The 27,206-nt window shown below is 32.9% G+C and overlaps 1 protein-coding gene across 1 annotated transcript in view; it reads right to left on the minus strand.

Annotated features, from left to right (window-relative positions):
- Window positions 1–27,206, minus strand: part of NKAIN2 (sodium/potassium transporting ATPase interacting 2) — a 1,389,007-nt gene that overhangs the window by 776,331 nt on the left and 585,470 nt on the right. The window contains exon 2 of the mRNA XM_074309950.1: window positions 3,614–3,751. Within this exon, the coding sequence (XP_074166051.1) occupies window positions 3,614–3,751 (138 nt within the window). The remainder of the gene's footprint in view (window positions 1–3,613; window positions 3,752–27,206) is intronic.

Raw genomic sequence — 27,206 nt, forward strand, 5'->3', positions numbered from 1 at the left:
GAGGGTTGCAAACAGGGTGATTGAGGCAGAACAATTTAGGGAAACTGAGGTAGAACAATTAAGGAAACTGAAGTAGGACAATTTAGAGAAACTGAGGATAATATAAGGAAACTATGGTACAACAGTATATATTAAATAAATCCCTGTTGATTGTTCATGCCATCCAAAGCTGTGAGAAAAACAAAAACTTGGGTGTGGTAAAACCATATGAGTAATGAGATAAACTTTTGAACGAGAAAAGGGTTCTACTTTTAATCCTTTAACATGTTTTCCAATTAAAAAAATCAGGGAAAGGGAAAATAATTATTATTTTAGGAAAAAAAACCAGACTATTTTAGAACAAAAATATTTGCATAAATGTAAATGGCATGATGAAATTCCCCTCTTAACAGTGTATAAAATAATTTTGCTTATTTGTTAGATGTCCAATGTTTCAACCTATTTTAAAATGCCTGTTGAGATAAAATAGAGGCACTATTTTTCTGAATGATGCCATAAAATATTAAGAAAGTGCAGTAACTATGGCAGCTAGTGACCTCAGGAGTACTTATCAAACTATTCTAGCACCTCTAAAGGAATAGTGCTCAAAGACAATTCCTTGTCACCATCTAATAATGCTCATGTATCCAGCCATATTTTATGTGCCACAGCCTTTTGTGCAAACTGAGATGACAAAGAAAATTCCATTCAGAGACTAAAGATACAGCCTTTGGGTGTTAATGTGTGCATAATCATTGGCTAGTTAATATACTAATATTAATTTGCCTTTTGCTTTGGGAATAAGTTCTACAATATGAGATCTCTTCTGCTTACTCAGGTTACAGATTTCTCTGTGCTAAATTGAGACTCTTTCTCTTTTTCTTCTCCCTTCAGGATATTATGTTCATTTGTAGTGTCAGAGTTTCATATAGGGCACTAATGAGTTTAGGTTCCCACTGACTGCTGCTAATTTTTTTGTCATCTGTGAAAAGGAAGACTAATGAGAAAAAGAAAATTCACACTCTAAGTCACAAATAAGTTTTATCTTAATTTACCTGGTTGAACATTTTATAGGATGAACATATACATCTTTTGTTAATAATCTGCATTAAAGAATTCTACTTTGTGTATATAGACAGATGCATCAATGGCAACGTACATTTATGATCAGAACTCATTAAAGGCAAGCTTGACTACACTAAACAGCCTTACTTTCTTAATTTCTTGCATTCCCCAATTTATTGCTGTCAATACATTGTAACAGAACTATATACAAAGGATCACAGAACTAGAGGTGAAATGGAGGAAATTAACGCTTCATTTTACTGATGAGAAAACTGAAGTGAGATCTCAGGTACAATAATACTTCCATTGCTGCTGGAGAAAGGTCATGACAATGGATCCTTGTTTGCATAATCCATACAACTGAATTCCCACATAAAAAGCCACTTCCACATTCACTACTGCTCTCTATTATAATATTTTATTCTATTTAAATGCTAGTTTTTAAGAAAAAAAGGAAAATTTCCATTTTGTCTTAGAATCTCCAGTGTCTTGAATAATATTTGGTGCTTAATTCATGCTTTTTTATTCCATTCATTTAAAAAAAAATTAAAGCACTTGTGTTCAGATCTATATACCATATTTTGGAAAAGACATTGCTAAACTGAAGAGACTAGAACTAATGGAAGAGAATTGTGAAAGGTCAGTGTCTATTTCACATGAAGATTTGTGGAATAAATTAGGATTGATTATGTTGGAGAAGGATAAATTGAAGCAATGATGATAATTGTCTCTAAAAGAGTTCAAAATCTTGCCTTCTCAATGAGAGGGATAAGGAGAATGAGAGAAGAATTTGGTATCAATTTTTTTTTTTTGGCTGCGGCTTTCCCAGGGTCACACAGCTAGGAAGTGTTAAGTGTCTGATTTGAACTCAAGTCCTCCTGACTTCAGGCTAGTTCTCTATAAACTGCACCAACTAGCTACCATGAAAATAATTTTTAATAGAAGTTTTAAATAAAAGTATTTAAAAGCTGTAAGGAAAGAGCAATTATACATGGGTTGCCTTAGCAGGTATTGTGCTTCCCTTATTGAGTGTTCCTAAGTAAAGGCTCAGTGACCATTTGTGTTGTAATGGGAATTTTTTTTTCAGGTAGAGGTTGAACTACAAGAATGCTGTGGTGCTATAAAGTGCTCTCCTGAGACCTTGCAAAGTAGTATGTGGCAGAATTAATATCTCACCCTTTCCATAGTTTACACTGGAATTTGTGCTGTAGAACCATGTCTTATTCTTTGGAAAATGTCACTCTACATATAGAATTTATCTTCCCTTACTAAAACAAATAATTATACTGGATCTCTGTTCCAGACACCATCTTATACCAAGGCATAGCTAGAACTTAATGGAAAACAAGTAAAAAACTTTCCAATGCCATCTTAAAGGGAAGGGCACTAAGGAATCGTAAAGTGATTGCCTTTAAGAACAGGTAAGTGGCCAAGTGGCTAGAGTATTTGTCCTGGAGTCAGGAAAACCTGAATTCATATTAGACATTGACTTACTGTGTGACCCAGAGCAGATCACTTAACCTGTTTTCCTCAGTTCCCTCTTCTGTAAAATGAGCTGGAGAAGGAAATGGCAAACCACACCAGCATCTTTGCCAAGAAAACCCCAAATGAGGTCATAAAGAGTTGGATATCACTGAAAAATGACTGAACAACAATCCTTTTAAGGAAGGTTAAGGAGAAGCACTAATCTTTGAGCTGTTCTAGTATTGTTCTCACATTAAATATCTCTAATTGAGGTGATCCAAACTTTCTCTTGTACTGCACCAGGAAAGACTGCATCAATCTAATTTAGATCTACATGCATATTTGACCAAACATTCAAACTGGCTTTTTAAGTCACTATGATGAAACTTGAAAAGTGCCTATATCTTTTCCTTTGTTAAAAATAGACAGAATATAAAAATCTACATTAATGAAATGTTACAGCTGAGATCTAAGACACACACAGGAACAGAAAAAAATCCAAGTTATGGTTCCCATAGCAACTATAACTCAGTCAGATTTTACTTTTATGTTAAGTAAGTACAACTTCAGGAGGAAAGCAAAATACTACCTTTGTACAAAGAAATAGAATTAGGAACACAGCAACAATAGCTCTGAATTTCCTGACTTTCATGCCAATGTTAAATATTAATTATTAACATATAATCAATATGGCAACATCGATATACTACACTTGTCATAAATCATTTCAACCTGCCTTTCTTTCCATTTAAAAAATAGATTTACTGATTTAAAATGTGAAAGAAAATAATCTCTTAATGACATGTTAAATCAGAGCTTGACTTTATAATTTACTGATTCAGGAACATGGTTCCGGATGTAACTACAACATGTTATTTACTGAAAGTACAGTACATGAAAATGATATCTGATTGCATTCACTGTCAGGTGCTTAAGCTTGACATTTTTCCAATTACTGCAGGTGTGAGCTAAATTCTTTTTTTTTTTTTTTTTAAAGCAAACATTCAGTATCTTAAGGGTAGGTAGGACACACAGAATTCCCTAAAGAATATAGGAATGGTTGAGCTATTCACTTCTCACAAGGAAAAAATAAATGAGTACTCACTCCTGTTATGTAGCGAGGTCTATATTGAATAGTTCCAAATAAACCCAGAATGACGATGATAATATGGACAAAATTTGCCAGGATAGGTGCCCATTGGTATCCAAGGAAATCAAATATTTGCCTCTCCAGCACACAAACCTAGAATCAGAAGAGACAAGAGACAGCTCAGTAGGTTTCAGTGACAAAGACACTATATCAACATAACAGACAAGCAAACTAAGCAAGAGTAGAGCAGAGTCTCTCCAGTTTGTTTTTAATCAACAGGTTTTGTGGAAGTAGCATTTGTCATTCAATTGGGAAGTGAGATGATGAAGGAGTAGTCCCAATAATCCAGATGATTTCAAGAGGGTTTGGAGGTGGCTACCCAACAGCATTCACAAGCTGTCACATTTATAGCAGCTGGGCAAATGATGTTGTCATGTGTACTTTCAAATATTTCATATCATCTACTGACCAGGAAAAATATATCTATATGAAAGATGGGTTACCTTACTCTCACTAAACAAGGTGGAAAGAGTCAAATCAAGTCAATAAGTATTTATTCAGAGACTATGATATCCCAGTACTGTGCTAAATACTTGGTAGAGAATAGAGTTGAAACAACAGCAAACATTTGTTTTAGTCTAGTTCTTTCCTCAACACACTAATGTACTCTTACCCTAATTCAGTCTGTCTGAATCTCACTTTCTTCATTTTTTAAAATATCAGCCCTGAGCTAGATAATCTTTAGGATCCTCCAGCTCTTCCATCATATGATTCTATGAGTTTTTGTTGTTCAGTTATTTTCCAGTCACGAGAGGGAGGGGGTAGAGATAAGAGGGAAGGAGAAGAATGAATGGGAATCTAGGAACATTAGTTAATCATAAGATACAAAGAGATAGCATGTCAAAAAAAAAAAACCCAAGCCCCAAATAAAGCACTACTTTTCAAAAGATTATACACAAAATTCCAGTCTCATAAATATTATATATTCTCATCCTAAATATTCATCAATTATTAAATGTATTGTTTTATTATATATTTGTGTGAATTTACATAAATTTTATGTTTGTAAAATTTATGTAAATTTGTAGAAATTATATATTTATTCAAATTTTACATATGTAAATTAAATTGCTTTTCAATTAGAATCAATGAGATATATTTGTGATAAAACAACATTAAGCCTTTTCAAATCATTAAGGTAAAATCATGTATTGTTAAATCATAATTGATAAAATAATAGTTGAAGAGCTTGGAAAGACATTAGAGGCCACTTAGTCTAGCCTATTTACAGATGATCACTTGAGAATTAGTAGGCACAAATAAATTGATAATGGTCACACTAATGGGAGACAGTAGAGTTGGCATTAAACACCATATTTCAATCTCCAAATGAGGTAGACTTTCCCCTTTACTGTGCTGATTCCCTAGTATGCTACTTAAATACTAAACATCAGAACATATTATACTTATCATATATCACAATGATTTGTTTCATGGACAATGAATATAGTATTATTATTATTCACTCATTTTCAGATGTGTCCAATTCTCTGTGATCCCATTTGAGGTTTTCTTGCCAAAAATATTGAAGAAGTTTGCCATTTCCCCTTTCAATTCATTTTACAGTTGAGGAAACTAAAGCAAACAGGGTTAAATGGCTTACCTGGAGTCACACAGCTAGCCAGTGTCTGAGGCTAGATTTGAATTCAGAAGAATGAGTCTTCCTGACTGTAGAGGTGATTTTCTAACCATTAATCCACCTTGCTAATTGAAAATACAATATAGTACCATGCAATCTTTTAATCTGCTTTAAATGTTCTCAAAAAGAATCAATAAAGTTCTAAAAATACAATAGTTCACCTTTTCTAGCTACATGTATATATAGTACTTTATAGTTACAGTCTTGGTCATATGTGCCATTTATCCTCAAAACAACCTTGTGATGTAGGTAATACAAGTATTATTTATCATTTTATAAAAATAAAAACATAAGATGACAAAACTAAAATGACAGGAAGGAAGAAAACAAGCACATATTAAAGAACTATTATGTACCAGATAGTGTGCTAGTTGTTTTTTGTTTGTTTGTTTTTTTTTTTTAAATAAATATCTCCTTTGATGCTCATGATCATTCTTGGAGATGGGTATTATTCTTGTTTTACTGACAAACTGAGGCAACACCAAAATTAAATGTTTTACCCATAATCATACAGCTACTAAGTATTTGAGGTTAGTTTTGAATCTGGGTCCAGTGTGGCTCTGGGCCACCAAAAATGTTGGCTTTGGAGTCAGAAGACTTTTTATTTCTTAGTTCTTTTACTTAACTTTTGTGTTATCTTGGTCTACTCATTAAAACTTTTCAGGGTTTTTCCAGGCTCTTATCTGCAAATTGATGGCATTGGACTGGATGAAATGAGGGTCTTTTTTAGCACTTGCTTTCTGACCTTAAGTGCCTCTTATCTTAAGGTTTTCTAATTATACATACATTATTCTTTCCCTTCATCCCATTACAATTCTACTTTACAATCTAAGTAATTATTTATCATGTTTCTGATTTTCCTATCCCTTGAATGTATTTGCTTCTTTATACGATAGCTTATTTGTCTACTACACTGTCTTTGAAAAGACAATTGCACTTAAATTTGAGGACCAAATGATTTGGTTACCCTAATGTCTTTTGACTATGCTATTGAAAATGTATCAGCCCCCAAATACTGCTGCTCATTATAGTTAATTTGTAATTTCATGATTTTCTTAAACTAGGAAACATATTAAAAGAAATTTAATTAGAAGAGGGGTGTTTGAAAAAATAATATTTAGAATTCTTTCAAGTCTACTCTAATGATATTGAACTCATCAATTCAGACCAAAAAGTACTTGGGGAAAAACAGAAGTAATAGATTTCTAGTGACTTCAGTCAACAATAAAATCAAGGGATTAGACATTATATAGACATAATAATAGAACCTCAATAAATATGAATGAAATCTTTGATCAAGGATAAAAGGAAGAATAACAGAGCTACAATGTCTGACTATGTATATGCTATGATATGAATACTCTCTAGAATATGATTTCCTTCTCTTTGCTCCTAAAAGCTAGAAATCCTAGCTCCCATCATGGCCCAGTTAAAGAATTTCATATAATTCCTTCTATCGTTAGTGTATTCTTCCTTCAAAAATACTTTGCATTTAATTTGTATGTATGTTCTAATGATTTTTCTTTATTACCTCAGACCAATCAAATGTAAGCTATTTTTGGTCAGGAAATGATTCATTTTTTTTCATATATGTTCCTGAAATTTAGCAATGTCTGGTACATAGATGGTGCTTAATAAATGCTTGATGCATGAATGATAAATCATTTGTCTGTGTCTTGCTAACATTTCTATATCCTAACAGAAATGACAGTAAGTTTGAAAAGAAACTAACTGTAAGATCAGGTAATCAGCAAAAACAATGAAAAAAACAACCTGATTTTATTTCATAAACAGGTCCTCTATCATCCAAACTAATGCCTAGATACAGCACTGATGTTGTCATCAGAAACCAGATCCCTACAGATCACTCGCCATCATCAATTAATATCTGCAGCATTCCTACTGAGTTCTTGTTGCTGTTGTGCTACATACTAAACAAGCACATCTAAGCAACATTGACACATTTAATAAAGACTCATAATGTGATACTACCAAATGCTCTAATCCCCAAACTCTATTTACATCTACAGTCCAACAAAGGGAACAGACAATATGTTCTATGAAAATACTCCATGAATTAACAATTCCTCCCAGTAGTAAAGCTGTAAATCTGAACTACTGATAGACAAATATAAAAACAAGAACCTGTTCTCACCCAGAATCAAATAAATGATCCTTTCTTTATTAATTATTTTACTGTTGACTGAAAAGGCCCTATTAGCCTAAAAACAAATAAAAAATAACTAATATGGAGTATTTCTTAATATGTGCCAATTTATATCCTGAACCATCCCTTTTATATTGCATTAGAGTAAAATTGAATTTTATAATTCCATTTTTTAAAAGCATAATTAAGAGTACTTAAGATAAAAATGTTTTCTCAAATCTTCCTGATAAGTACTGTTAAGCAAAGTTCTTACTGCAGCAAAGATGTCTCATTGAATACATAAATGGATAAACATTCCCATAGTGTCTTCAAAAAAAAATTGCCCCGAGATAGGGATAAAGAATTTTAGAAATTAAGAAAATCATCTTACCCAACCCTTTGCTTTTGTAGAAGAATAAAGTCAGACCCATAGAATTAAGATAGCTTCTTCAAAGTCTTGCCACATGAGAGCATAACTTATTAATATCAACAAATTCAGTTGGATTTATATATTTTTAATTTTCAAATCAACATATTTGCAGGTCAAATGGAAAGTTTTCTTATTCTCTAAGTAGCTACCACTTTGTTGTTTTTCTGTCATATCAGTTGTGTCCAACTTTCATGAACCCATTTGGATTCGTGTGTATGGGTGTAATATTTTTTTCCAATGTTCTTTGGGGGACTGGTAGTTGGGTAGTAAACAAAGATACAAGAATAGTTTACCATTGCTTTCTCTAACTCATTTTATAAAGAACTGAGGCAAATAGAATTAAGTGATTTGCCCAAGGTTATACAAGAAGTGGCAAAGACTAGATTTGAACTCAGGAAGATGAGTCTTAGGGACATTTATAAAAAGGAAGTAATTCCTATCCTTAAGCAGCTTAAATCTGACTGATGTTAAACTGATTTTTATATACATAATATAGTATATATGTATATAAATGTGTATATGTATATAAATATACATGCATATATATGTATAAATTAAATGGAATTTCAAAGTTCACTAACATTAAATGTAGCACCTAACTACCCTATCACAACAGAATTTATTAAAATATACTTTGTGTTCTGTTTATTTACATTATATCTGAACATTGGGATGAAGATACTTTACAAAACTGGGAGAGAGAGCAGTAGCCTGTTTTATCCTTATCCTAAAGTATAGGGTTGGCTCTCAGCAAAATTATGAAACAAAAGGAATTTGACAAACATGTCTCTCTTTAATACATTTCCTCCCTCTGCTATTCTAGTATCACAATCAGATATACAGTGAGCTCATCTGATCAGTGATTCTGGTATCTGATGAACTCTTCCATAATAAAGAATAAAACACTTAATGTGCAACTCCTTTCAGGAACATTTTTAAAAGATAAGATTCTAGATAAAGGGTAATAGCAACAACAAGGGAGAATAATAGTGGAATTTCAGGTACCATTAAGGAACATGTTTTAGGTAGAAAGCCTACCTATTTATCTTTAAATCATACCACAACTTCCTGTAATATTTTGTGGGGATTCTTAATTTGAAATTTATAGATTCCAAAAACATCTATGGAGAGATTTTAGAAAGGTCGTGAATTGGCTGTGGAAAATTGCATCTTTATTTAACATCTCAATGACATTTATCATTTCCTTCTATTATTTGAAAACATTATTCTAACAAGATGTTTTTAGGATTTAAAATGTTTCTGTGACAGACAAAAGGGTTAAAAACCTCAGACCTAGCTTAGAGGTTAGATTATCTTTATTAAAGCACCTGAAATATGATCATTTTTACCATTTTAAAAAATCTTCATAAAACTGTTAAATAATTTGCCCATAGTTCACAGATGTGATTGCTAGTTGTCCTTTATTCTCAGAGAGAACTAAAATGACATCACTACATTAGAGCCCAGTTACAATGTATCTGATTGTGGTTGATCAGACGAATATAAACTCAGAATGATCTGTCACAGGTTGGACACAAATAATCCCTATAAACATTTGGAGTGGAATTCTTGAACTGCACATTTTGCATTTCTTCTGAGCTAATTTAATTCTGCTTTTCACATAGAGCACAGCATCTGCATGCCTTGATGGGCAGTCCTGTGCCAGTGTCTCCCATGTCAAACAGTTCTAAAGTTCTGAAGACTTTGAGAGTGTCCTTATGTTACTTTTTTTTTCTGACCATCTTATGAACATTTGCCCTGTGTAAATTTTTCCATAAAATAATCTTTTGGGCAGATTTAGACTGAGCCAGTAAATAGCAGAGGAAAAAAATTGAATCCAGGTTTTCCTGACTCCAAATCCAGGGCTTTACTCATTCAATCTGACCTCTCAGAGAATTATTTGGGGGTAGAATCAAGAGCCAAGAAGCATATTAGAACATGAGCTTACACGTGCAGAACTGGAGTTCCTTTTTCTGGTCGCCTTAGGCACTAAAATGACTTTTTTTTAAACAGTTTTTCTGAGATTCAGTCTCCCTCATCTATATCTTGTTTAAACCAGGTTTATGCCTGAAGTATTTCTAAGATGTAAAAGTATGACAGAGTTTTTTGGGTTGCCCCAAATTGCTCAAGTGAAGGAGAAAACTATAGTCCCTTAATTAGATTAACAATATGTTAGCCAACAACTTGGGCTCTGGCTTCATTTTCCAAAATCCTTGATTAAGATAGCTTGAGGCAGGGGGCAACTAGGTTGAGCAGTGGATAGAGCACCAGCCTTGAATTCAAGAGGCATTATAGTTAAATTGGTCCCAAATATCAAGGGACCCGCAGTGCTGGTGGCTCTTGGAATTCAAATGAATTTCAAGGATTCTTTGGAAGTCTTAAGCAAACTGTGTGTCTTTACTCACAGGACCTACATCTCATCTATTTCCTATACACATCTGATAGCCCAACATAACCAGATCTTCTACTTGGTAGGGTTCTGCTAAATGGACATCATAGAAAAGAGAGTCCTAGTGCAAGCATCTTGAAAGTCAAAGGTAGTTAGCATTTGGTGAGTACTCAGTAATCCTTGTTATTATTATCACCAAATGATGCTTCAAAAAGATTTGCCAAATAGCTCTTATCTCATTTGATACTTACAACAATCTCAAGAGGTAGGTATTATTATGAAAATGAAAAAAAAAAAGTTGTCTTTGTCATGGTCATATGTGTAAGAGTTTGAACTCAGATCTTCCTGACTCCATGTGCTGTATTCCATACACTATATACATATGCTATACACATGTAATTAATATCCAGTAAATTGAATTGACCAAACATGTAAGCAAGAAACAGGAAAGAGTTCTGGTGATTAGACTTGATGCTCAGTGCATACTCCTTTACTCAATGATTTTGCAGAACTAGACTACTTACCTGGGATCTGTTTCTTTCTTGTTACTGTTGTGCTCATTTTATTTCAAATGTTAAGTGTTTACTGTGACTAGAACACTTTGCTTGAGACTAGGAAAAATATGACACCTAAGCCACATAAAGTAAATACCCTGTTTCTTTTCTATTTTGTTGTTCCTGCTAAGTTTTCTCTGACTTCTGTTCATTGTGTTTGACCTTCTGATTAGCAGAGTCTGTCATGATCATTAGTAGATGTCACAGTTGCTCCTGACTCTTTGGTTTGACCAGAGTGGCTTCTCCTTCCCTTAAACTATCACCTTCCCAGAAAACCAGCATACTAGGGGAGTATCAAAATGAAGTTCATGGTATACAGAGGAAAATACATTGGATCTGGAGTAAGAAAACTTTACCTCTGACCATTACTTATCTTTGTGACCTTCACAAAGCTACTAAATCTTTGACAATTCTAATTTACAGAAATAGTGTGCTAGATTGGAAATCCTCTGAGGTTCTTTAAGGCTTTTTTGTTTATGATTCTAAGATTTTCCAAGTAAACTAGAAAAGCTTGATTTATGTCTTTTTCCTTCAGTAAATCCCCAGAGAAGAATCAGAGCTTCTGAAGCTTATGGGATAAGACCTAAAGGTCTCTTATTCTTACATATGCAAAAGGACAAACTTTCAGCAAGGTTAAATCAACAAATGACTCTAAATGTGAAGCCCTTTAAGGTATCATGTCAGAAAACTATTTTCTTGGAGGAGTTGAATGAAAAGAGGTAAAATCCATATTATGGTTTGAAGAATATTAAATAAAGGTAAGGACAAAAGGGAATTTGGTTCTTTTTATTGTACTTGTTAAGTCATTTCAGTCATGTCCAGCTCTTTGTGACCCCATTGGGTTTTCTTAGCAAAAATAGTGGGATGGTTTGCCATTTCTTTCTACAGTTCATTTTACAGATGGGATACCAAAGCAAATGGGTTAAGTGACTTGCCCAGGGTCACACAGCTAGTAGCTGTCTGGAGCCAAATTTGAACTCCAAAAGATGAGTCTTCTTGACTTCAGGCCTATCACTCTAACCACTCTGCAACCAAGCTTCCCATAATGAAAAATTTGGTTGCTCTGCCTTTTTCTGGAGCCACCTTGAATAAATTTTGCGAGCATTTATAATTTTGGGGATAAGATGTATACAAATAGGAAGCAAGGTATATTAGTTAAAATAATTTTTTTTGAGGCTGGGATTAAGTGACTTGCCCAGGGTCATACAGCTAGGAAGTGTTAAGTGTCTGAGATCAGATTTGAACTTGGGTCCTCCTGAATTCAAGGCTGTCGTTTTATCCACTGTGCCACCTAGCTGCCCCCATTAGTTAAAATATTAAATAAGAAGCCTATGGTAGGCAATTAGACTTTATTTATACAAATAAAAAGTCTAACAGTGTTATTCTTCAATGTCTGAAAAGGATATACTAGATTATTAAAAGCATTTATTAAGTGCCTAATGTGTACCTGGCATTATGCTTAGCACTTTACAAAAATTACATAATTTTATTATCATAAAACCTATGGAAGAAGTATTATTATTATTATTAATTATTATTATTATTATTTTTTTTTAACAGATGAGGAATAGGCTGAAAAAAGTAAGTGCCCAAGGTCACATAGTTAGCATACTTTTAAGGGCACATTGAATTATGATCTTATTTCCAGGACCAGTGCTTTATCTACTTCACCAATGAAGTGTGTCGAACACCAGACAATAAAATAGAAGTATATGTAAAAATCATATGTCCTAGGGTAGCTAAGTGGCACAATGGATAGAGCACCAACCCTGAAGTCAAGTAGACCTGAGTTCAAATCTGTTCTCAGGCACTTAACACTTCCCAGCTTTGTGACCTTTGGTAAGTCACTTAACCCCAATTGCTTCAGAAAAACAAAAACAAAAACAAAAAACAAAAAAAACATATCATATAGCCTAACTTCTTGAAGCTGAGCATCAATTAACCAATTCTTTATACCAATATTATCATAATGCAATGAAACTTCAATTAATTTTTCATATTTTAAAATATAAACTTTGATTCTCTGATAATAGACTTAATTTCTATATTGGACATCTGAGCAGCCATAGATAAGTTACTCATCCCCAACAATTTATCTGTCAAACATATCCTTACAACACCTTATTTTGCCTACTTCCATATAATGGAAATACTCCAACTTTTCCTTTTTCATCAATGCCAAATGTCATCAACAAAATGATAAGTTTTTCTTCTTGAACATGACTAACTTTATTCTTCCTAATGCAAAAATACATAAATCGTTAACCTGTTGCATTTTCAAAAGAGAATAGCCCTGAGACCTCTATATAAGTTTTTGTATTGTTTTCTTCTCTTCTCCCATTTTTAAGAATGTTTCTTCATGTTGATCTAAATGCTTTCTTTAGCATCAATATGATAACTCTATGGTTTTCAAGTAGGTCCTGGGGAAGGTATGGAATACTGTTAGGATTCTTACAGATGTTATAGGCCAGAACTTGAGACAAGGTAATGTACTTGGTTCACACCTTTAAAGGAGTTCAAACCTTTAAAGGAGATTACACATTTAAAGGAATTCGTTCATTGGTCCACATGTTAGACTTACACCTTTAGAGAGCATATTAAAGCCTACTCTCTGGGAGTCAGGAATTGGTCAAGGGGAGATCTTCAGGGAAGCTCCATGAAATTCAGAGCCAGGATTCAGTGGATTCACAAGTCCAGCAGATTCACAAGCCTAAAGGAAAAGCCTGCTCATGGACTTCTATGGAGATTCACAACTAGGATTGACTTCTGGGAGCTCCCACAAACCCACTGTACCCCACAATCCCACTCTCTGAGGCGGAGTCTGATTCATTCCCATGTCTACTTTTTTACTGGCTGGAGACAGCGAGAGGCTGGAGGCTGAAGGACAAACCTTTGGATTCAGACAAGAGCTCTCAAGAATCAAGGAGAGAGGAAGGCCTCCAGAAAGCTAGCAGAGCCCTAAGTGAAGGAGACAAGACTTGAAGGAGAAAATAAAGGAACTGGAGATAAGATTTGGAAAGAGACAGTAAAGGACTTTAAATCCTGACTGCATTTTGGGATGATTGAACTGAACTGAAAAGAAGGCTGCCTCCAGAAGCTCCCCAAGAAACCTGCCTCCAGAGAATGATTACAATTTAGAGAGAAACAACACTACAGAATACGACCAGAAAATACTATTCCTCCCTTTCTTCCTCCAAAAAGGAAAGATTTAAGATCCCTTCTGTGAAATCAGCAGAAAAGATGAAAAAGTCTGAGATGAAATCAAGAATGTTTTGATTTTGAATCCCTCCTATGCTACTTTTTCTCTATGTGATCTTGGACTTCTTTGACCCTCATTTCCCTCAAAGACTTAGTCTAGATGATTTCTAAGGTTCCTTCTCATACTAAACCACATGACTCTGTGATCCCATGAAAATCATTTTATAATATTCCTAGAAAATTAATGTCAAATAAGTTTCTGGTGATATAAGTGGAAACAGTCATTTCAATTTTTCCAAATTAAATTAAATTTCATTTAGAGATTAGTGAAAATAAAGATTTTTTTTTCCATCAAAGTTCACAGAGGCCCTGAAATCTTATGGGGATTCCATGGACTCCAATAATAGATGTTAAATCAAGTGGTGTCTGAATTTGTCATTTGAAATTCAACTGAAGTAGTAGATTTTTCCAATTTGGTGGTATGGTGGAGAAACAAGAGAAGAATTTACTTTAAAATTCTTCAGTCTTTACATTTCCCTAGAGTCTCTGTCTTTTGACAAAAAAAGAATGAAATGAAAATTATAATATACTATTTAAAAGTAAATATCTTTTGTTAAAAGTATCAATACTCCATTTTCTTCTACTTGGAAGAGGAAGTAAGTAACCATAAAATCCTTTTAATTCTCACCAAACAAGGAAGCAGTAAAAAGTTTTGTAAATGAATTGTAGGGGACAGACTATTGCTAACAAATCAAGGCCTTATCAAAATGGGTCAGGATCTTTTAAATGAAACCAATAACTCTCAGATCTAGCATAGCATGAAAAATATGCAGTGTAACTTTGACTCCAACACTAAGAGACAGAAAGCTAATGAGTTTTAATTAACAGCATGGGAAAGTTGGTGAGGTAAAGTGTAATATTTATAGGAATCTCTTAAATGTGACCTAACTAAACCAGAATATATGACAAGAATATAGGGAAGACTCATGATGGCTTCTTTTCTATTTGCAGTCAGTGGGCAGATCATATATAGTGCACCTCACTTTCTCATCCTCTCAGTCTAACAATCAGAATAGTTGATATCTCTCCTCTCTTCTTTCATTGGTAATAATTAAAGAGAAAAGGCATTGTTGGTTCCATACCAAGCTGCATGCCTTCATTTACTTTAGCTCTGGAACCTTTATGGGTCTCATGGCTGTGCTTTGCCTTTTGATGGCCAAAAACAGAGGGCTTCAATTTTTCTTTGATTCTCTCAACTGTGTTACTATTTAATTATATTTATGTTATAAATACAATTTTGTATTATAAGCTTGGCACTTAACAATCTAGTGTAGCTCTTTGCCATGTAGATGCTGCTATGTTTTTCAATATTTCTGCATTTATTGTTAAATTTTTATATTCTCAATAAGAATTATTATACTCAAGAGTGCATACTACAAATAGATGCATGTGCATGTGCACTTTGTTTCTGCATCCAAGTAAAACTCCAGAAGAAGGTTAATACTTAGAATATTATATTTTTTTCTGAGTTCTATATATCATAATATTGTTTTCATACTTTTTAGGAACATGTTATTTTCTTTAGCAAATGAGGATGTAATGAATACAGGTCCAATGTGTAGAAAGACAAGGGTTCAATTATTAACTGTTTTCCAAATAAACTTTGCGATCAGGCTACTTAGACCTTCTAAGCTTCATGTAACTCATTAAGATTATAAATTATAGATCAATTTTGATTTTTAGGATGAAGTCTTCTATAATCTTCAGACAAAAAAATGAATAAAATATATGACAAAATTTTAATTTCTAAACATTTTTGAATAGGTATTGATCAGTAATTTATTCATTTATATTTCCTTATGCTTATTCTTTTTTTTTTTCCCTTTTTATTTTTTTTATTTTTTTTTATTCATTTTTCCAAATTATCCCCTCCCTCCCTCCACTCCCTCCCCCCGATGGCAGGTAATCCCATACATTTTACATGTGTTACAATATAACCTAGATACAATATATGTGTGTAAATACCATTTTCTTGTTGCACATTAATTATTAGCTTCCGAAGGTATAAGTAACCTGGGTAGATAGACAGTAGTGCTAACAATTTACATTCTCTTCCCAGTGTTCCTTCTCTGGGTATAGTTATTTCTGTCCATCAACTGGAAGTGAGTTGGATCTTCTTTATGTTGAAGATATCCACTTCCATCAGAATATGTCCTCATACAGTATCATTGTTAAAGTGTACAGCGATCTTCTGGTTCTGCTCATTTCACTCAGCAACAGTTGATTTAAGTCTCTCCAAGCCTCTCTGTATTCCTCCTGCTGGTCATTTCTTACAGAGCAATAATATTCCATAACCTTCATATACCACAATTTACCTAACCATTCTCCAATTGATGGACATCCATTCAACTTCCAGTTTCTAGCTACAACATCCTTATGCTTATTCTTTAAAAAAAAAAAAAAAAAAAAAAAACCTTCACACATATTGTCTGTTAATGGTTTATAAAAGAAAAAAAAATAAGCAAGGAGGATGGAAAGAGAAAGCAATTAAATAAGTCTTAAAACTTTTGAATCACAGAAATATTTTACTGCCTAAAATAAGAGGCCACTCAACTTCATGAGGGCCTAGACTATCTAAGCTAGATTTCTATTTCTATTGCAGCTTAGTATAGTTTGCTTTATATAGTGTACAGTTTGCCAAAGGCTTTTTTTCCCAAATTTTCTATCATTCTCAAAAAAATGCACAAAATGGATGCTTAATAAATGTCTGTTGAAGAAAAATATAATGAATTTAGTCTTGGTTTTAGATTTTTGAAAAATGGAGTAAATTGCAAGTGCTATATATGCAATTAATATTTTTAAAAGACACATATTTAATCTGTCATAAGACAACAATGTTCACTTTCTCTAGAGATTGAACTTTTCAATAGTTTCATTTTTTGGTAGCTTAACTTTACTTTACCAAAGTTTAAAGTCTCCCTGAACACTTAGGAAATGAGCTTGAGTAATCACAACCCAAGTCCTCTTAGTAGATAGATTTGAATTTTGATTTTTCCCAAGAGTCTGTCATTTTGTTCAGTAGAAAACTAACTTCTCAAGAGAACCAGGACCATATTGAAACAAGAAATATTGTTTCTTGTGGTTGCTTGTAGGCCTTATTCAAAGCAAACAACAGTTACAAAATGTAGCAACCATAACAACACAGATTTAGAAATGTTTTGCTGTTGTTCAGTATTTTCAGTTGTGTCCAACTAATTCTATTGGGAGTAATTAGTTTTCTTGGCAAAGATGCTGGAGTGGTATGCTGGAGTGATATGCCATTTCCTTCTCCAATTCATTTTACAAATAGGGAAAGTGAATCAAAAAGGGTTGTGACTTGGCCAGGATCATGTAGCTTGAGACTAGATTTGAATTCACCAGAATGACTCTTTTTACCTCTCTGTCCACTTAGCACTTTATCCAGTATGCCACCTAACTGCTATTTACATCTGGAAAGGACCTCTGACTCATCTAATTCAAGTCCATTATTTTACAAATGAGGAAACTGAGACTGAAAGAAATTGTAGTAACTCACTAAAGGTCACATAAATAGTAAATGATAGAATCAAGATTGGAAATTTGGTTTTCTGACAGCAAATCCAACCCGTGTTCCCCTATACCATCACCATTTCTATCATTAACTATCTTTGTTTCTTTGCTTAGTATTCTGCAGTTCAAGTGTCTTCTCTTCCCATACTAATTGATACGGAAATATATTCTGTGGTCAGAATATACTAGCCATGAACTCATTAGAAATAGTATTTCTCAAAATTATAAAAAAGTGCAGAAATTCTTGGCTAAGATCTATAAATTAAAATCATGTTCTAGAGGCATAAATCTGTATTGTGACTAGAATCTATTTCAGATCCATTATCTACTATATGCAATAGAACCCTGCAATTTTATGCAAAAAAAAAAAATGCCTAGCAAAGATAAAAAGACCATGCACTAGGATTTACTCTTTTGTCCACAAGAACAAGCATGATGATAATAGCATTTGTATAGCACTTTTAGGTTTCCAAAGACTTTACAAATATTGTTACATTTTATTCTCACAATAACTCTGGGAAGTGAATGTTATTATTATTTCCATTTTATTGATGAGGAAACTAAAGCAAAGAAATAAGTGACTTCCAATTCATAGGTGTTTACAGTTGTATTTGAATTTAGAGCTTTAATATATGTACAATTATTAAACTACTCTACTACCTAGTTCTTGTATCATTTGATAACAATAAGAACTCGCATTGATATATGTTACTTTAAGATATGCAAAGGGTTTTAATTATATAATTTCTTACGTTCTTACCCAAATTGTGGGAAGCATGTGGTTATTATCTCTTCTTTATAGAGGTGGAAACTGAGGTTCAGAGAAATCAATGACAGGCCACTACTAATTCTCTGAGATGTGATAGGAACTAAGGTTCTATAGACCCCCAGGTTCTGAATCTATACAGTATATGACTTCAAGTAAATAAAGAAGACAATTATTAAGTTCATTGTAGGAATTAAGTTCATTTTTCAATTATGTTGGATCTTAACAAAAGTTTGTTGTTAACATAGAAAATATTGTGATCAATTCATACAAGAAAATAAGCAAAAATAATTTCATTGCTCTTTTTTGCTCTACTCATCTGATAGTGTTTCCCCCAACACTATCCGTTTAGGTTTTTGGAGGAAAAAAATAATTGCTATTTTTAAAATGTAAAATATATATATATTAAAATATTAAAGCAGTCATCTAAAGAACTAGAAATCTCCAAATCAGGTGAGAATGAAGGCATGTTTTGTTCTGACAAGCTGATAACTAGATGAATCTACAATGTGTCACCCAAGTGTCATTATGAGAAAACAATGTGTCAGCACCTTGCACCTTTCAGTTTTTAACTGGAAAAAATATATACACTTGGATGAAAGCTCTTTTGAAATTACGAAGCATTTTAAAGGCAACTACAATTTACTCAAATTTCCTATAGAAGATAGCAAATTCATCATAACTTGGTAATATTTACTAAGCTGTTCCTGTGTATAATTTAATGTAAGAAACAATAATAAGCACTCTACATTTTTTCCTCTTATGAATATTTAAATTTAAAGGGATTTTTAGAAATTGTCTATTTTAATCTTTCTACCTTCAATTTACAGATGAAGAAATTAATGTGTAGAAAGGTAATGAAACTTGACAAAGAAAGAACATTTAAAAGGAGTTGTTTCAATTGTGTTTCTTCATGAATTGGTTTGGGATTTTCTTATCAAATACTGGAATGTTTTGGCATTTCCTTCTCTTTTTTTATAGATGAAGAACTGAGAGAAGTAAATATAAGTTATATACAAAATATCTATAAAGTGATTGGGAGGGTCACCAATACCTGGATAATCAGATTAGGTCTTCAGTTTAAGGTAAATCCTGAAAGGAGGAGTTAGGTATTTCCAGAGTGGGGGGAATTGTAGGGTAGTACAATAGGCTGCACAGCAAAAAAATAAATTAGGAAAGTAAAGAGTGCTCATTTTGGAAAGATTGAAATCAAATTATGAATGGCTTAAATTACCAGAAAATTCTGCATTTTAATTTCAACACAGAGGGGAATCACTATGTTCCTGAGAGTAACGATATATTCATCTCTGTTCTATAGGAAAACAAATTCCTGACTGAAAGCTGGTGTTAATTCAATAGCTTTCAGGCCAGAAAGAGCTACCTATAATAGCTATCCAGAATACTCTGGGGATTATATGTTAGAAAGGACATGAATCAAGTGGAATGCAACTAGAAGAAGGCGATTAGAATGAAGGACACAAAATTTCTACCCTGAAAATAAGAACATGATAGCAGTCTTCAAATATCTGAAGTGTTGTCCCAAGTACAAATTAGTTTTAATCATGAAGGACAGAAATAATTGTAATATAAAGAAATTAGAAGGGCTCAGATTTCAGCCAAATTTGAAGGGAAGTTTCCTACTAATTAGTAATACTACAAATAAAATGGAAAATTAGCTCTTCAAGACTAGAAATGTGTAGGTATGGATGCAACCCATTTATCAGATATATTGTTGATAAGCTTCATGATCTGAATGGAAATTAGAACAAAATACCTTAGAGTTTCTTTACAATTCTAGTGGTCTATGATTTCTCAAAGTGGCAAAAATATTTCATGTGTTATACAATGGTATAAGGAACAGATAGATGACCCAGTGAATAGAGGGCCAGGCTGAGATCAGGAAGATCTGAGTTCAAATCCAATCTCAGACACTTACTATCTGAATGATCCTGTACAAATTAATTAACCCTATTTGCCTCAGTTTTCTCATCTATAAATTGAGCTCAAGAAGGAAACAGCAAACCACTATAGTGTCATTGCCAAGAAAATCCCAGATGTGGTTATGAAAAGTTGGACATAACTGAAAAACAACTATGATAAACTGTGTTTGAAAGTTTTCATGTGATTCTGGTGTGACTGACCCATAAAATGTTACAGTAATGGTAGATATGAATATAATTCCTGTATTCAATTCCCAACTTCACTATTATTTACTAGGCCTTTAGCCAAATTATTTAATCTTTTTTGGGGGAATTATAATCTTGATACTGTCTGCTTTACAGAGTGTTTATTTGCATGAGGAAAGCATTTTATGAATTGCAAAAAACCTTTTAAACACGAGGTGCTGTTATGAAGCAATGAGAGCAGAATCTGGAACATTCACTAATTATTATGAAATGTGACTCCATTTTTGGCCTTAATCTACAATTAACTAAAAATGTTTGATTAATCTCTTTAAACCTCAATTTGTTTATACTAAATGACAAAGTATAAATAAAAAATCCCTAATTTCTTAGCCAATCCTAAAGTTCTGTGCTTCGGAGTAACCAATAAAACTGGGGAAAAGTTGGCCTGGTTCTTAGCTATTTAAGATATTAACGATATGTCAGAGAGAGTATATTGCAGTCAGCATTCAAGTTTGTTATCAGTTCATATTTATGCTTCACTTTATTATTTAAAGAATGTCTTTCACAATTTTATTAGTTGAATTGTATAATTATCACCATTTTACAATTGAGGAAACTGAGGTTTGATTAGCATGCAGTCCTGTAGTGACAAACTAAGGACATAAGTTTTATTTCATGTTTCCTCTATATCATTTTCTTGGTTTAACCCTTTTGTTATCCAATTCTTCTTTTTCTCTTCCCAGGCTGTTTTTTGTTGTGGTTGATGATGTCTTTTGTTTTTTGTTCCTCACTCATTTTCTCTCCAAACCAAGAAATCTCTGGCCTGAATTAAGAAACAACCTGCATCCACAATTAGGTTCAGTGAAGTCACTAACAGAATGTATTTTCAAATTACACAAAGAGCATGAAATTGAAGAAGGATATCTTTGGCAAAATTCAGAAATAAATTGCTGGTATTTTTGTTACATAAGGAATTAAAATGGGTTGATTTTTATATTATTTTATTTTTGTAGGTATGCTTCCCTGTTTGCTATTGCATTTTAAAAGTCAGATAAATGACATGGGCACAAGATCTTTTTCTAGGCCCCTCAAAGGCCATTCTGTGCTTTTATGCTATAGAAAAACATGTCATATTGTGTTTTCTTTTAAAATACCATCATGCTTGATACATGAAGAAACATAATTGTTCTATTCAATACTATGCTGAAAAAATGATTCAACACGAAAACTCTATTAGCAATATATATTGAAAGCTAGATATATTAGAACACCAAAACCAAAAATAGACTATGAATGTTGAGAGTTAATACTCATCACTTTCATTGTTAACAGGCAAGAAAAATAATTAATTTTAGAGAGCAATTCTGTAAGAAAATGTTTGTCACCAAAAACACTTACATGACTTCTTATTGGGTTCCTGAGATGGCACCAAAAAGCATTTATCACCTTTGAAAAACAAAACAAAAAATAACAGAACTGCCTTCTTAGCTTGTGCCATACAGAAATGTACTTAGCTTCACATATGATCAGTAGAAAAGGTAAACTACGAATTTGTGAGCAAGTCACAAAATAATGGTGTTTCTAACTCCTTTGGCTTTCTGATCTCACTTTTCCCCTCCCTCTGATTTGATTTATTTGCTCCAATGACTATCACAATTCCCTTTGGGGGAAGCGACAACTAGTCCAATATTGCTGCCGAATCCTTTCCAGCATTGTACTGCCAACAGCTGCCATCATTCAAGTGACATTTGCTGGCTTGATAATAGAGTTGCTGCATTTTTTTTCTCTACTTCCCCATACCTCTTGGCCCCAGCGGCTCCAAAGGGGGGTGATCACCTTGCTAACATAATGAAGCCTCAAAGCTCTGCAGTAATTATGATGCTGAAAGTATTTAGAGCATTCTAGTTAGGATTTGGAAGGCAGCCTGGTTTAGTCCAGAGTTGTTCCTTCTTTCTTCCAATTCTTGCTATTGTGTAAAAAAAATAATCCTGGGTCATGTGCATGACTATGAAAGGCAAATTAATTGCTTGAACTTTCTTATGTTCTATTGTCTAAAAGAAAACAAGCCAACTACTTTAGATTAGTAGCTTTGATTGAGTCATTCTGGGGGTTTTCACTTGTGAGCAAATGACCTCTTTGAATTATATCCCAAGATTTTATCATCTTTGTAATAATGACTGGTGGCAACAGAAGTGTTTAGAATTGTTTTTAATCTATCTTGTACTGTCCATGAGTGAAGCTAATGTGAAGTAAAAAATTCCATTTTAGGTCATAAGTCAAGTCACATTATATCTTGGTAAACTTACATCTGTATGTGTGTGTATAAATCAAGAAAACATATCAAGAAAAGTTATTTTTATCCCAAATGACTATAATACTAGAGATATAATGGTTACTTTTGCAGACTAGAAGACAATAGATAAAAGTTCTGTGTTTCTTAGTAAATACCCAACACAGGTGATATAATATTCAATCAATTCTTGTGTCTTGGACAAATAGCACACTCACAAATTTAACCACAAGTAAGTTCATATATAATCTATAGATATTCATTCACATATAGTTTGTATGTGGAAACCTCCATGAAAATTATAACATTCAACTGTCTATCTAAAAAATTCTTAATATATATAGACCTGTGCAGTCAGCATCTTTTATTCTTCTGGTAAGGGGGAAAATAAGTAGTTAGATATTAAAGAGTTAAGAAGAAAGTGAATGGAGAGAAAGGAGACTCAAGGAGTATAGCTGGCTATTCCTAAATGTTTGGCAGAGAAATAGATATGGCATGATAGGTTGAGGGAATAATAGAGCTATTGACTTTTTTCTGAAAAAATATTTCTCTCTCTTCCTTGACCTTGAGGCCTCTAAGTACATGCTAAATTGAAGGCATCCTAAAGATATACTAATATATCTACTACATAATCTTATTCTACCTATTTTTAAGGAACTAATAAACTATACCTCTATATTATTTAGTTAGCTAGCGAGCTTTCTCTAGGCCCATACTTCATCAAAGGGATAACTAGGTAATGGAGAAATAAATAAAAAATAAAAGAAACCCATCTCTCAAGGATCATGCATTCTACTGAAGAGAGATTTAGGAAATAATGCAGATAAATAAAAACAAGTGCAACCAGATCATATAATGCATAGAGCACTAGGTTCAAATCTGACCTCAGCTTTTTACTAGCTCTGGGATCCTGAGAAAAATCACTTAAACCTATCTGACTCAGTTTCTTCATCTATAAAATGAGTCATTGAAGATTTTTTGGCTATGAAGAGGGAGAGTAGTATCATTTCATCCAATCGGTGTTTTAGAAATAAGAAATTGGAATCTTGACTAGGGTAAACTTGACTAGGAAAAAATTGAAGTGGGGACAAATTAAGAACTTATTGCAAATCTAGAGAAGAGTATCTTGGAAGCTATATGAATGGAAAGATGAATGGAAGAGATGTTACACTAATATGATCAGTAAGACTTAGGAATTGACTGAATATGGAGTCTGAGGATATCAGAAAATTAAGGATGACTCCAACTTGGTACCCTGATAGAAATAAAAGATGTTATAGGGAGGAGAGTTGTGAAGAGAAATGTAATAAGTTTTATTTAGGTCATATTGAGTCTGAGTTGTATAAGGGACATTAAAGTTTAAAAAAAAGTTTTATTTTTGGTTTGTCTTTAAATAAAAACCCAACATTACAATATGGAAAAGTTTCTATCTCATTGAAAAATTCCATGTTATTACCTTAATTTTTCTCTAAATGAGAAAGTTAAAAGTCACTTCACTCCCTCTCTTACTCCCCAAATACAGGTAGTTACAGGAATTTGGTATCTAATTTCAAAGAAATGATAAATAGGCCCCTTCTTACAGTTAACATTTCACCTTCTCCCTCTAAGGGCAAGCAAAATAACCAATTTCTACTTAGATTATGTGGAAATATATCTGACAGCTATAATAGGCACAAAACTCAATAGATTGCCCTTTTTTAATAGTTAAGCATCAGAAGTGGCAAAGCTCATTCATGCACTATCTGCAATAAGATGGCGTTGGCCTCAAACTCCATTCTCTATAGGACATATATGTATTCAAGACAATCATAAATAAGATCTTGCAAACATTATCAGTAATATAATGAAAACAATATTTATTCAGTTGACAGATACAGTTATCCCTTTGCTTCTATTCCTCTGGATAAGTGATCCTCCAGGATTGGAAGACACACTCTCCACCTCTTCAAGGTGCAGCTCAAGTATTGCTTGCCATTTCTCCCATTTGTTCATGCTTTCTTTTTAATCAAATTTCCTAATATCTGCATATGTGGATAAGCTCCTACAATCTGAACTGCTTGAGGATAGAAACTTGATCTTTTTTTTTTCTTTTGTCTTTGCATTCATTCATTGTATCTACATAAGATTCCATACAAAATACGTGTTTAATAAGTGTTTGTTGAATTTATAAATTAGTTTAGAAAAATGCCATTTTTATTATGTTGGTCTTGCTTTGAAAGGAATAGCAAGTTATGCATAGTATATTTGCAATTTCATGTTCAAACTTCTTTAATAAAAATGTATTATGTTATGGAAATGATTGTTTTATTCTATAAAATAAAAATAAAAGAAAATTAGTGTCTATTAGCTTGAATGCAAAAAAGCTATATAAATAAAGTAAAATCTTTAAGAAAACCATGCTAAAATAATTGAATCTTAACTGCAACAGAGTTTGGAATGCAAGTAGTATGATAAGTTCATTTTGCAAATGAGGACACTGAAACTATTTTTCCCCTATAGATTTTACTGACATTAAAAGACTCCAGAACCTACACTCTAACTAACTTTTTGACTCTTTGCCATTTGTGAACAAGGAAGAATGAAATAAATAAACAATGAAAATACACTATTATAGAGTTCAGTGTCTATACTTGCTACTTTTTTCTTTCAGCCTTCCATAATCTATGACTATTAATTTAAGATGCACTGTTCCATGAGGCTGTTGTATTTCAAAAGGACATTTTCATAATCTGCTTTGGTCAACATTGGAATATCCATTGACCCCACTCCATCTTCTTTCAAAAATGAAGCAGTTCATGAAGTATAGCAAACTCTGCAGTGTGTTGCAGAGTATTGCCAGAATACCTGATGATAACACAATTGTGAATAGATGAGTAAATTAGTCTTAAGCAGTTTGTAAGACTGATCTCCAGTATAGGTTTGTCAAAGCTGACGGATTTTTCTAATAGTCTGCTTTCTGAAACAGAAAAACAACTCTAGATATATAGCAGGACCCATTTAGATCATGTTTTATAGAAATGATACCCTTCTGATGAGATGCACACAAGAATTACCAAGGTTTGAAGTGAAAAATTGATAAAGAGTATTCTTTAGTTTGGTTAGTTGACTATAACCTAACTGAGCCTACATCTCAAATATGAAAAAACATTGGCTCTAAAATGGTTGATATATCTTTATCAATCCGACAATTGAACTAGGTCTTGAAAATGGCTAATGTGATCAAACATGGAGAAGCTGATCACTGAAAATAAAATAAAAAATAAACAAACAAACCATCCAGCAATACTACTTGAGAAGGAAGCTGTGGATATATCTAAGACACTTGTTTCTTTTTGTTTTGAAAGAAATTTGTGTAATCTTTAGTAAATATATATATATATATATATATATATATAAATGGGTTAAGCAATATTCTTCCTAATGGGAATTACCCAAATGAAATCTTTTGATTCAGCTCAAGAAACATTTTTCATTAAGTAGCTCTATGTGCCCAACATTGTCCTATGTGATTAGAATAGAGAACATATGAAAGAAAAATGAGGAGCAAGGGAGAAAGAAATTAATGTTTATAGAGCATCCATTGCTAGGTACACTGCTAACACCTTTACAAATATCTTGCTTAATCCTCAGAACATTTTTTTTTCATGTGAGGGCTGTTATTACCCCATTTTACATTTGAAGAAACAGGTAAACAGAGGGTGTCTGGCTCAGGTTCAGACAGCTGTTAATTTCTAAGGTTAGACTTGAACTCAGGTCAGCAGATAAATTTCAGAAGCTTGAAAAGAGAAAGAAATGAATGTATACAGAAGTTTTTTTTCCTATGAATTTGATTAAGAAAGATAGGAAGAATTTAGGATGACAGTAAGGAAATAATTTCTTGAAAGGATTGTTTTATTTTTAAGAATGGGTAAAATGTGGATATTTTTGGAGATGGCAAGGAAAAAAATACTATTATAGGGAGACATTGAAGTTAAAAGAATAGAGAGAGGATGGTTGTGAGAATAATTGACTAAAGACAGGAGAAGAGAGGATCACTAGTACATATAAAGGGTTGATCTTGGGCAGAAGGCCCTTCTTTTCATGGATCTTCTGCAGAAAACAAAAAAAGGAATGAATGTAAGATTATAGTAAGATAAATAAATATTCTGATCAGATAAAGGGGATGTTAGGATGTACGTAACTCAAATTGCAGAGATTGAGGAATTGAGAAGTAGGGTGATTTAATAGAATATCAACATATACATTCAATTCCCCTAGTATAAAGATAGGGATTCAATAAGAACACTGTTATCTAGTTAGTGAACTCCTTGAGAAAAGAGGAAATGATTTGAGGACTAGTAGATAACAGTTACAAATATCTGAATCCAATAATAAATTTGAATAATATGAATCACAAAGGGAGAAAAGTCACTAAATGGTGGG

This window comes from Sminthopsis crassicaudata, chromosome 4, assembly GCF_048593235.1.
Source record: "Sminthopsis crassicaudata isolate SCR6 chromosome 4, ASM4859323v1, whole genome shotgun sequence".
NCBI classification, from domain to species: Eukaryota; Metazoa; Chordata; class Mammalia; order Dasyuromorphia; family Dasyuridae; genus Sminthopsis; species Sminthopsis crassicaudata.